General features: G+C 43.3%; 1 protein-coding gene across 2 annotated transcripts in view; it reads left to right on the plus strand.

Moving 5' to 3' along the window:
* The window catches only part of GALNT7 (polypeptide N-acetylgalactosaminyltransferase 7), a 579,585-nt gene that overhangs the window by 373,665 nt on the left and 192,353 nt on the right, over positions 1 to 13,567 (plus strand). For both annotated transcript variants that reach the window (XM_086962434.1, XM_086962435.1), the window contains exon 4: positions 1,537 to 1,667. In XM_086962434.1, coding sequence (XP_086818560.1) covers positions 1,537 to 1,667 — 131 coding nt within the window. The remainder of the gene's footprint in view (positions 1 to 1,536; positions 1,668 to 13,567) is intronic.

The following is a 13,567-nucleotide window of genomic DNA, read 5'->3' on the forward strand; positions in this document are numbered from 1 at the left end:
CTAAAGCAGCCAGATCTGCTTCCAAGTTCTGATTGGTGCAACTGTCTTGTGTCGTGCATCCAGTAATGGGCTAATTGGGTATGCACAATTAGGTAGTATTGTTCCAATTTAGGGCCAGCAAATCCTCCTTCCCCATATGGCAGTAATGACTTAGCCCAGGCAATTCTAAACTGACCTTCAGCCCAGGCCAGTCTAGTAATGAGGAATGTCAGTTATATAAAAAAAAACGGCTATCATCAGTGGAATTGGGAGATTCTGGAACAGATAAAGTAATCTGGGAAGGACCTCCATTTTTATTATTGCCACTCTGCCTGCTAGAGTGAGGGGAAGTTTGATCCATCTCTCCACTTGCTTCTCCAGCCTGGAGACTCACCTGCCTTAGGTTTCACGGACCAGGATATCTGTTTTAATGTGAAACTAGATACCTAGGTATCGTGCAGGTTGCATTTGCCATTGGAGAGCAAATTCCAAGCCAGGGCGGGCAGTTGTTTCCTTCAGCGATCGAATGACCGACTTATCCACATTGATTTGTAAGCCTGATCTGGTCCCGAAGGCCATGACCTCCGGAGCCACCAGTGCCATGTTTTTATCCGATATGGATCTGTTTGGCACAAGCCCCTTCTAATCAACCCTTATCATGTAGGGATGTATGCGGAGCAGCCATTTAACAACTAATTTGGATAGGATCTTTGTGTCCACGTTCAGCAGCAAAAGTGGTCGATAAGACTCATCACATATATGTGCAGGTTTGAAGAAACTGTGCTGTATTGCTTGTTTGCGCTTCATATTTAACAGAGCATGAAGTAATTTTGTCTGCCATCTTTCAGGTTATAGCCAATATAATTGGAAATTAAATCAAAGACACTGTCGTAGTTTGAACACATATATGTATCTGATAGAAAACAATATGCAGTGACTAATCTGGTGCTTCTAGACATGGGATGTGTATGTATTTGGAGCAGTTTTGTGACAAAAGGGTGGTTAATTATACAATGTGAAATGAATGAATAAAGGGCTACCCTTGAGAGCTACCATTTTACTATTGTAGTTAGATTGCTATTGGATTTTTGGGGGATCACCACATAGCTGCAGTGTGGAACACCATTATTTCTGCAAGCACAATTGTACTGGCATGATAATAGCAAAAGCATGATGAAGGTGTTTTCTACTGAAACTCTGATAACCTCAGTTGTTCTTCAGACTTTCTTGGAAGTACTAATGCTGTTGCAGTCAAGCATTCTCTTGAAGAGGGCAGTGGTTGAATTTCCATTGACCTACGGTGTCTCCATTGGTAGTTCTTCATTGAGGTAGCTACACCTGCCACACATCTATACTTGAAAATTGAAACAGTGCGGCAATCGCAGCGCGATTATTCGAAGGGGATGTGCCAATGAGGGTTGGAGTTGGCACAGAAGCATTATCGTGTGTCCATGAAATTACATTAGTATTCTGAAATAGTTTTCTTGAAAAATGGACTCCAAAAGTAATGGCCTTGGTCTTGTTAAAACGTCACTGTTGTTTTCTTCCACTTGACAGAACACTTGAAAGATAGATTGGACAAATATGTGCAGCAGTGGAATGGACTTGTGAAGGTGTTTCGAAATGAGAGAAGGGAAGGTCTAATTCAGGCAAGAAGCATTGGAGCCCAAAAGTCTAAGCTTGGGCAGGTAAGCCAGCCCTAACAAATCACTGTTACATATGTTGAATTATCCTACCATTTTAGTTATTGTATGTGTTAGAGCAGGGTTTTTTTCTGTAATAAGAGCTTCTAATATTCACTGAAAATCTTCCCAAGCTACTACTGATATTAATGTTGTAAGTGTGAAGACATAGAACCAGATTACATTAGTGGCCACCATGTACAAGAATACCAGCACTGGTAATCATAGGCAAGACATAATAGCAATAGCTGAGATTTTCCTAGCATCAAGGAAATCATATTAGTAATAGGTTTCCCCAACACCGCATGATTTATGACACAAACATCTGATTTTCCTTAAGGAAAAGGGTTAAAACTTGTTTTTTTCCCCCACCTATAAACCGGAATAGACCGTGAAACATTACGGCTAGGGCTCTCCTACCTATCTCGTGTCATTTCTAAGTTTCTGCTCAGCGCGGGTACACACCGTTGGTGTAACCAGGCGCTTTACAAATGCTGTTGATGATTTAAATATATATACTGGAAACTTAGCCATTTTCTCCAAACATTAGCTTTTGATTTCTGAAAATAATATTTTTCGTCTTGCATACAAACTTTCAATTTGAGCTTTTATATATTAATTTGACCAACCAAATGCTGCTAGTTTAGTGGCTAGGTTGCACTTATCTTTTTTTCTAACAGGTACTCTGTCAGCTACAGTCCCCCTGTGTTTATACAGTGGGAATGTGCTTCACAACCAGAGGACGTGATCCTCAGTCAAAACAAGGGATCAGCGCATCTGACAAAAACATTTTACCAAAGCCAGGCTTGAGCAGGGCTAGCTCCACCCAAGGCCTTCTCACCAACGCGTCCATTACACATTTACTCACCCCTCCCTCCCCGAAATGCATTTTTAGCTCTGTCGAAGACCTCCTGTGTACGGTACCAATCCTTACAGTGGGCTTTCCGTTAGCCTATTGCTTATCATTGGTTGGCTTTCTTTTATTTGTAAACTTATTTTTATTGTTTTACCATGACAAATAAGAGTACAAGAGGCAACACTTAGGTCAATTGGCCACAGTAATAATGCAGCCAGCATTCTTACATAACTTGCTATTATCAGGGGTTTAAGTAGGAATCAGAGTATTGCCATTTACTTCTTAGAGTATAAAGTTTGGCGATCTATGAGAACAGCTCATTACTGCCATCCAACCATTTACTCCATACCCTTTTATGTTTTCCAAAACAGCCTCCGGTTTTCTAGACTGTTGCTTCTGCCAGGGTGCAGGCATCCATGTCCTGTAACCATAGTACAATTGAAGGCGGCGCGACGATACGCCAATATCCCTCTTGGCCACTAAGCAGCCAATATTGAAGAACAATTTGTCCCAACTTGACCCATCCGACTCTTGGTGAATTCCCAATGGGGCCCTCTGGGGGTGAGGTGATATCGGAAAGCTCAACACACTTTGTAGGGTGGTATGAACCTAGGAGAAAAGTGAGTGAATCTGTGGACAATCCCCGATCATGTGCACTTTGGGACCAACCCCAGAACACAGCAGGTAAAATATTCATCGGAGATTTCCTCTTTTTATGCAATTTCGCAGGTGAGTAGTATATTCGATGGAAATATTTAAATTGCACCAAGTACAGCCTGGAGAAGATTGCCTGCATCCTACCCACCATCTTGGCCTCGAGTCATCGTCATCCAATTCCCTAAGGTCTGTCACCCAATATTCCCTCAAAGCTGGAGCAGGTCTGGTGCATTTTTTACTAATGTTTTAAAGAGTCTTGAGACATCTTGGTCACCTCGAGAGTCAGCTTGGCTTCAAGAGGCTATTATCCAAAGTGGGGTTGAGGGACTCCCTATTCCTCTGAAGTGCATGACACACCTGGAGAAAACTAAAAAAATTGGTTTTAGGAGATATTATACCATCCCCAGTTAGGCGAACAATTTCATATGTGAACGAGAGATAATCTTATAGATGGCTACTCTGCCCATGATCAAGATGGGGAGTACACTCCATGCTATAAACAGCTGTTTAAGGTGACATAATAGTGGCTCTATTTTAAGTTCCCAGTATTTATCTGGTCTCATTGAGATCTGAAGACCTAGGTATCTAAAGGGGTTTGATGACAACCGGAGGGGTGGGACCATAGGTGCGGCGATCCAAGGAGAACTAGCACAGACTTGTACCAGTTTATTCTTACATCTGACACGTCCCCATATATTGTATGGATCTGGAAAATTCTAGGGACCAATAGGTGCAGGCATTCTGAATATAGCAGTACACCATCTGCACCCAGAGATATAACGTCTTTGATTCCACCACCCCAAACCATTCCCCACACCTGAGCATCACTGCAGATCCATGCTGTCTAGGGTTCTATTGCTAAAGCAAATAGGAGAGTGGATAACTTTGCTTCTCCCTCTCTCTATCGTGCAAGTATGCAATTGATTCTTACCCATGCCCAAGGGTAGAAATAGAGGAGCTTAACATATGCTATAAACCTAAGCCCAAAGTTAATTTTATGCAGCACCTGATACCTTAAGGACTACATGGCAGAATTAAATACCTTTTCAAAGTCCAAACCCTCCAAAGCTGCCGTTCGGCTCACCCAAATCTCACGGCCAATAGTGAATGCAGAGAGCCTCACAGTACATGGTCTCCAGTGGGTTTACCAAAAGATTGCCAAATTTCCTATAAAACTCTGAAGGTAAACCGGTGGGGCTTGGGGTTTCCCCTGAGGGCATGGCACCATTTGCGGCATATATTTCTTCCATAGATATGGGCAAGTCCAATGTTGTCCTGTCCGCCTTTTGTTTTGAGGGAGCCGGGCGGTCACATATAATTGGGTTGCCTAATTCAGCCGCAGAGATGGCTGAATCTCTGTAGAGTCTGCTGTGATAATCAAAAACAGAAAAACCTCCCCTAGAACAATAATTAAATAAAGGCACACACTCTAATCTTTGATACAAAACATCATCATTATCCCACACAAGAATTAATTATTTGAAAAACATTAGTCTGTTTATTATTATTTTACTGAGATTTCTCATTTGTAGTTCCAAAAGCAAAAAACATAAATATATATGCAATTCTTATTTACATTTCAAAAACACATGTGAAGCATACCCCCACACAACTTCAATACAATCACCAATCACACTCATCCAAACCATCATCAATCATACCACTCAAAAATATATACACAATTCACAACCAATTGACAAAAAATAGCCGATCATATATATATATATACACGTTTAAAAATACAGAGAAGAAGCAACATCACACAAAAAGCGCCGACGCGCGTTTCGGTACAGGACCGATATCCACCAATCCTTCTTCGAGTAATGCGATGAAACACGTGTCGGCTGGCTGTTGTTAAGCCTTGAAAATTAAAAAAGGACCAAAGGATCATCCCTTGTCACACTTTTCTTTTCCACTTTTTTGTCAATATTAACAGTTTCTCTGCATGTTTGCATTACTATAAATTTTATGTACTACCACCTACGTGTACAAAAATATCGAGTGTGTGCATAGGGTACGTCTATGTAGTAATTGTGAGGTTTTGCCAGCTTGCTGACACAACCATTGAGTGGTTATATGGTTTTCCGCTCACCCAGTTGCGCCACAAACTACTGTCCATTAGTGCTTCCAACAATGCAGTGCGCCCATTGCCAGATTGACCTCTAAAAAACATTCTCTCCTTTTCTTCACATTGTAATTGTTGATTCTATTTATATTAAAGAAGATTACTAACATTGCAAATAATTCAAAAATACCACGGTTGTCGCTTTTTGGTGGTGCGCATGCGCAGACTGTTTGGAATATGCACAGTCGTATTTACGCAATCCTGAACCTGTCAAAACAAATGTAAATATATTCAAGCATTGTGATTGAAGGTTACAATGGCATAGTGCCCACGTTATACTAGCTAAGATTGCAAAGGTGTATGCAAATTGAAATGTATGTTGACCATATGTTTAAACAGTGAAGACCCATAAACAATGTCAAAAGTATCTTAGGATAGTACTATTGAGAATTAAGTACAGTCACCATAGTGGTTGAACATAGAAGGAACCTAATGGGACATCTTGCCCGGGTTAATGTGTCCTGGCCGAAAAAGATCATCAGACTATGCTTCCTATACATAAGAAGGGCCCAAAGTGAACAAATGTGCAATAGAATAAGGAAAAAGTAGATCTTATCTTAAGACTAGGACCCACAGGACGGGGAAGAAAAGGGTAGGGTAACCGGAACGGAAGAGAGTCTGCAGGTATTGTGACCCTTCCTTTCCTCCTGTGTCAAAATAGAAAAGAAAAGTGATGTTAAAACCATGAAGTTGTTATACTATTCTAGTAATTACCACTTGGATAAAATAATTCTAACAGCATGATCCCTGCACAGTTTAACATAGAATATCACGGGAAATTTCGAACCACATAAGAGCTGTACAGATAATGGTCACAACAATTCAGATGTATACTGTTATGGTCAGAAAAGAATTAATACATAGCAATACAGTTATGATCAGAAGATTACTGGGAGGCACAGTTCTAATCATTTTGTAGGTGTGTACTTAATTCCTCGTCCAAATTTGACCTTTTGGATAATTGGTTTCAAGTTCAATTATCCACTGTTAGAAATGGGGGTCTCTAGTTGGCAATGGCTGGCCACTGTCCAAGTAGGGACCCTTCTTCCTAAGTCAGAGTAAGGAGGCTACACCCTTTGATAACCCCTGCTCAACCCTGTGGTGACGTAGCACGAGCAGCTAGGCTTATCTCAGAGGCAGTGTGTAAAGCATTTATGATCATGCACAGTAACACAGTGAAGGACACTACGAAGGGACTCCACACAAGTAGTTATAAAAAATAAGTATCTTTATATATAGACTTAACACAAGACCAATAACTGTAAAAAGCCACAATACTGAAAAAGGGGGGTACTCTTGAAAAGCTGGAAAAAGAGTTCAAAGTGTTCAAATAGGGGTTCAGTTCAAAGCAGGGGTCTCTGCAATCCTTTTAATAACAAAGTACCTGGATTTCGTAGCAAAACAAGCAAAATGTTGCAAACGAGCTGTTGCGATGATTTTCCCCACGCTAGGCCGGCGATGCGTTGAATCCTTGCCGCAAGGGAGAATGATGCGCCGGTCTGCGGGTGCGTGTGGGACAAAGCAACAGACTTCTTCACGCTAGGCCAGTGATACGTTGAATCCTTGCCGCAAGGGAGGATGATGCACTGATCCTGTTGCGTGTGCCATCTTGTTGCGATGAAAGAAAATGGCGCCCCATGAGGGAGCGACGATCTGGGTGCAATGTGAGGAAAATGGCAGACGCCCGGCGTCCGCTCTGCGATGTCGTGATGCGATGATCTTAATGCGATGATCCGGGTTAGCGAGCCATCGCAAAGCCCGCAAACGTGCGGTGCGAGGATCTCTGGGGTTAGCGAGCACTTTGTGGCCCGCAAGCGTGCGATGCGATGATCTTTGGTTTGCAAGCGCTCGGCGGCAGCAGCGCAATGATTTTTCTTACGCTTTTCTGCTGCGGCAGTTCGCAAACGGGTGTTGGCGACGATTTTAGCACTCTCTTCTCTGTAGTAGAACTAGAGGCCCTGGAACTCACAGGGGCCTCACCTGCAGATAGAAATCCTCGCTGGGAGGAATCAGGAGGATGTTGGGGGAGTCAGATGTGCCTGTGACTCCAGCAGGAGGCTAGCTCTCTTCTAGCCCTTGGGTGATTGCTTAGCAAAAATAAAAGTCTCTCAAAAGTCCTTTTCCCTCTTCTTCCAAGTCCAAGAGGAACTACTGCAGGCCAATCCAAGAAATAGCACACAAGCACAAGGACAGTCCTCTCCTGCAGATTCCTTCAGTGAAACGGACAGAGGTTCTTCTTGACATCCAAGAGAATACAAAAATCAGGGGTTTGGGCACAAATATTTATACCTCAAAAGTCTTTGTTCTCAAAAGTCTCTAGTCACTGAACCCAGCCAGAACCATTTCTGCTCAGGCCTGGAGCATTTTGTTTACCAGGCTGCATCCTTCCTTTCAGAAAGAGGGGGTCTGCCATCAGACGCCTAGTAGGAGGTGGAGCCAGCATTCACCTTGCCAGGCAAAGCCCTATTCATATCTCTCTATTCAACCCAGGCCTGACTCAGCCTGCCTTGCCCCTCTAAAACCAGACAGCCAATACACATAAGAACAGAGCACACTGGAAGGCTTAGGCAAGAAAATATCTACTTTCTAAAAGTGGTATTTTCAAACACAGAATGTTAAAACCAACTTAACTAAAAATGTATTTTACCATTCTGAGTTCAGGCATACTAAACCTGAATTTCTACCATATTCCCTGAGTCAGATAGGACTGTAAGATGTAATAGCCAGTCTGCCCATTCTATCCTATGGAGAACAGGTAGCCTTGCAGCAGTGAAAAACAAAATGGAGGGTGATTCACTACGAGAACATGCTACACATATCAAGTCATGTCCTACCTTACACACACAATGCACTTACCATAGGGGTGACTGACAGGATGCTAAGGGAAGGTTCAGGGCTTTGGGAAGTTTGGGCACTTCATAGCCAAGATAGCAGTTCTGGACTGCACGCTGACTCTGCAGTGGCAGGTCTGAGGAACACTTTACAAGCTGCTTCTGTGGGTGGCGCAAACCAGCACTGCAGGCCCACCAGCAGCTTTTGGGTTACCGGCTCTGGGCACACACAGGCCTCACTACTAGGGACTAACAGGTAAACTAAATAAGCCAATCAGGGATATACCAATTCATAGTAATTCCCAGTGGCTGAGATTAGTTCAAGTATTCCATCCATCATTTTTTGTACACTTTAATGAGTCTCCTTAAGTGAGACGGGTATGTTCAGACATGGGCCCCGTGCACACTGTCACTGGATACCTGGCGAATGAGCCCTAAGTAGGGCCAACCCGATCCTGGTTTGATTGTGCTCCAGTTGAGGAAGGCCTGGCAGTATGGCCTGTTCCCACTGTAACGGGGTCAAGAGTGATTTGTATATAGCTTTGTCCAATTGAAGTGGCATGGTGTGCAAATTAACGATGGATTGAGTTGCAGCCCGAGTAATTACCAGTGACTGAGATTAATTCTAGCATTCCGTCCATCATTTTTTTACTTTTCTAGATGCAGCACCTTGTATATTGTAACTTTTTCCATTGTCACATATCACTTATGCGGTTTATATTATGCTGAATCCACTTAGTACTAGTTGATACAGAAAGTTTGTTAGCCTCCTATGGGTTGATAGTTAGTAGTAACTAATTCTTGTCTCCAACACTTGTAAACGTCACAATGAACATTTCTATTTTTTTCCTTCAAGTCCTTCTATTTAATATGTTCTTCCTGCTATATTTAAAATGTTGAAAATAATGTGCGGAACTTGAAAAACTACGTTCGGATATGCTGTGGAGCATGAAGAAGGCTTTGATTTCTGCATCCACGCTGCAAATGTCTGCACTGTCTTCCCCGTTTCCTGACGTTTCCTATTTTCCCCAGGTATCAGGTAGCCACTTATCCCTTACCCACTTTCCATGCGTTTCCAAAGCCTTCCAGCGTTCTTGACCTTCACTTCATAACGGGTACCAGTTCCTCCACCACCTATTTGGTTCGAGAGATGAAATGAAGCTAGGCGCCAACCTGAATTTGCTTTATAGTTTCGTTATGCATCGTTACCATGAGAGGGGAGTGATTAGAGATTCCGCTAGCGAAGTACTTGGCATCTGCAAATCTGCTGGCAAATCTCTGCAGAATAAAGAAATGGTCAATACTAGAGTAGGAATTGTGGGCCGGAGTTGTAGTAGAAGCACCTTTCAGCACTAGGAAGTCCCCTTCATGTCATTCACTCACATAGATTGTATAAAGCCAGTGCCTTGCATCCATTTTTAAATGGTTGGCGGATGCACAGATTAAGAACAATGAGCAGAAATCTGAGATTTTGCTCTACAGTAAATTTCCCGCTGAATTCCGAGAGCAGCTCTGGCCGCCCGATTCTCTACTGCCCCTTTTCACGGGACAGCCCGCTAAAAATCTGGTAGTGAGTTTTGATGAGAGTCTCTCCTTTTCGACACACATTAACCCCTTGTATGCCCATGACGAGCTGGACTCGTCATGGGACACAGTGCTCCTGTGGAAATTCTGGGTAAGGAAACGTTGGGGGATCCACGCAAGTCATACCTCCTTGGAAGCCCGGGGGTGTCTAGTTTTCAGAAATGTTTGGGCTTGGTAGGTTTCCCTGGATGGCCGCCGAGCACGGGGCCAAAAACCAACATGAACCCCTTTTCAAAAGCAGGTGGTTTTGAGATAGGCGATTTTGATGTTTGGGGCCCTTGCCTGTCGTGGGTACTTGGCCTCCCACACAAGTGAGGCACCATTTTTATCAGGAGACCTGGGGGAACGCTGGGTGGTAGGAAATTTGTGTGAGTCCGGTGATGCCACACTATCACACACAAAAATGTGTGAAAAACAGATTTTTTTTCAACAAAAATAGATGGTGTGCAAGGGATTCTGGGTAAAGGAACGTGGGGGGATCCACACAAGCCATACCTCCTTGGAAGCCCCCGGGTGTCTAGTTTTCAAAAATGTCTGGGCTTGGTAGGTTTCCCTAGATGGCCGTCGAGCATGGGGCCAAAAACTCAGGTGACCCCAGTCCCTTGCAAAAGCAGGTGCTTTTGAGTAAGGCAATTTTGATGTTGCCTTACTATGTTTTGGGCCATTGCCTGTCGCGGGTACTTGCGCCTCCCACACAAGGGAGGCACCATTTTTATCGGAAAACGTGGGGGAACGAGGGGTAGTAGGAAATTTGTGTGAGCCCGGTGGTGCCACACATTCTCACACAAAAATGTGTGAACAAATTTTTTTTTTCAGCTAATTTGAGGTTTGCAAGGGATTCTGGGTAAGGAAATGTTGGTGGATCCACGCAAGCTATACCTTCTTGGAAACCCCTGGGTGTCTACTTTCCAGAAATGTGTGCGTTTGGTAGGTTTCCTTAGGTGCTGGCAGAGCTAGGGTTAAAAAACTACAGCTAGGCACTTTGCAAAACAAGGGTAATTTCTCACTGCGGAATTGAAGTGTGACCAAGTTGCGTTTTGTGCCGTTTCCTATTGCAGGCACTAGGCTGACCCACACATGTGAGGTACCATTTTTCTCTGAAGGCTTTGGGAAACGCGGGGTGGGTGGAAATTTCTGGATCCACGCAGAATCCAGAACTTTCCACCACAGAAATGTGGGGAAAATTTGTTTTTTGGACTATTGTTTAGGTTTGCAAGGAATTCTGGGTAACAGAACCTGGTGGAAGGCAGTCAAGTCACCCCATCCTGGATTTCCCTTTGTGTCTAGTTTTCAAAAATGTATAGGTTTGCAAGGTTTCCCTAGGTGCCGGCAGAGCTAGGATTAAAAAACTAGAGCTACTCACTTTGCAAAAAAAGAGTAATTTCTCACTGCGGAATTGAAGTGTGACCACGTTGCGTTTTGTGCCGTTTCCTATTGCATGCACTAGGCTGACCCACACGTGTGAGGTACCATTTTTCTCTGAAGGCGTTGGGGAACGCGGGGTGGGTGGAAATTTGTGGATCCATGCAGATTCCAGAACTTTCCACTATAGAAATGTGGGGAAAATGTGTTTTTTTACAAGTTTTTAAGTTTCAAAGGGATTCTGGGTAAGAGAACCTGGTGGGAGGCAGTCAAGTCACCCCATCCTGGATTCCCCTGGGAGTCTAGTTTTCAAAAGGGTATAGGTTTGCTAGGTTTCCCTAGGTGCCGGCAGAGCTAAGGTTCAAAAAGTACAGCTAGGCACTTTGCAAAAATAAGGGTCATTTTTCACAGCGAGATTGAGGTGTGACCGCGTTGCGTTTTGCGCCGTCTCCGGTCGCGGGCACAAGACCGATCCACACAAGTGAGGTACCGTTTTTCACATAAGACTTTGGGGAACGGAGGGCAGCTACACACTGCAAAAAAAGGGTACATTTTCATTGTGAAAATGTGGTGTGTTCACGTTGGGTTTTGAGCCCTTTCCGGTCGTGGACACAATGCCTACCCACACAAGTGAGGTACCATTTTTATCGGGAGACTTAGGGTAATTCAGATTTGTAATACAACTGTTATTACCTATTGAGTTTTTATGCATTTCTGCCTTCCAAATTAAAGACATTGTGTAAAAACGAAGTCCTTTTGAAAAATGACCAATAATTCTCATGCTATTATGAGTATTCCCAGTTTTGAAAATGTGCAAGTATGTACTGTTTCTAAACTCTATAATTTGTACCCATTTCAGAAATACATAGGTGTCTTTCATACCGATGTTTCCATGTATACATTTTCACACAATAATTGCTATATACCCGGTCCATAATAAAAAGGCATTGCAAATTGCTACTCAGTTTTTGACTCTGAGTTCGTCCGGTTCTTGGTGAACCTACATGTCCTATATATCCCCACAACAAGGAAGGTCCAGCGGATGTAATGGTATATTGGTTTCAAAGAGCTGTCATAATTACAAGAAGTTACATGTGAAAACGTTGACACAAAGGCTGTTTTTTTCAACTAATTTTCAATTTTCCAATATTTAACTGTTAGTTTCTATAAAGAAACCTTGATGGATCTACAAAATGACCCCTTTCTGAATTTAGAATTTTGTCTACTTTTCTAAAATGCATAGCTTTCCAGGATCCATTATTGCTTTCATACTCATTTTTACCATTAACTGGAAGGAGGTTGAAAGCACTAAAAATAGCAAAAATAGGCTATGTCCCAGAAAAATGCCAAAACTGTGTAAAAAAAAAATGTTGGTTTTCTGACAAAAGACTGTCATTTCCTAAAAGCTGGGAAATGGTGATTTCAGCCCCACAACCCTTTTTTGATACCATTTGCAGGGAAAAACCCAGACGCTTTCATTTGTAGCCCATTTTTCCCATTTTTCACCAAAAAACTAAATTTGTTGTATTTTGGCTCATTTCCGTGACCCCTCTAGGGGAATCCACAAACCCTGAGTACCTTTAGAATCCCCATGATGTTGGAAAAAAAGGACGCAAATTTGGCATGGATACCTTATGTGGTCAAAAAGTTACAGGGGCCTCAGCGCGCACTACCCCAAATAGCCAAAAAAAAGGCATGGCACAGAAGGGGGGAAAGGCCTGGCAGCGAAGGGGTTAAGAAACTGGCCAGCTGCTGCTTCGGCCTTCTTAAGACTCTTAGGAACTTTTTCCCACTCCTCCCGCATGCTGCAAGTGAAACTGTCACGTGCGCTTTGATTCTGTCACGATTGGATTATGCCAATGCCCTCTATGCTGGCGCCCCTGGCTACCTGCTCAAAAAGTTACAGGTGGTTCAGAATACGGCGACCAGATTGTTATTGGGCATTTCGGCGAGGAACAGTGTCACTCTCCAATTGCGCTCTCTTCATTGGCTGCCGGTGGTGGACAGGGGCAAATTTAAATCTTTGTTTCTGGCCCATCGTGCTCGCCACGGTTATGGCCCCCTTTATCTTCAGAGTCATTTCTTTTTTTATGTTCCTTCGCGAGCCCTCCGATCCATGTCCCTTCGTTTTATCCTGGTCCCGCGCTTCAAGTTCCAGAGGCTAGGGGGCAGCTCTTTTGTGGTAAAGGCTAATGTGGCCTGGAATACCCCCCCCACCCCCACCCCCTTGACTTGGAATGTTTAAAAGGAAACTTAAGACCCATTTCTTTGCCTGATAGCCTCTTCTTGCACCCCTCTGGCATCACGCCGGGACACTCACGATTATCCGAGCGCGTTATAAATGGATATAACATAACATAACATGTCGTTTTTGCCTAAAACGTGTTTGGTGTTGAGTTATATGTTTTTGCATCCATTAATACATTGAAATCTCTGCCAGTTGCTATAATTGCTGGTGACTAATGCTTGTAGGGTGTTGTTTTGCAGATCT

Source organism: Lissotriton vulgaris, chromosome 3_1, assembly GCF_964263255.1.
Source record: "Lissotriton vulgaris chromosome 3_1, aLisVul1.2, whole genome shotgun sequence".
Classification (NCBI taxonomy): Eukaryota; Metazoa; Chordata; class Amphibia; order Caudata; family Salamandridae; genus Lissotriton; species Lissotriton vulgaris.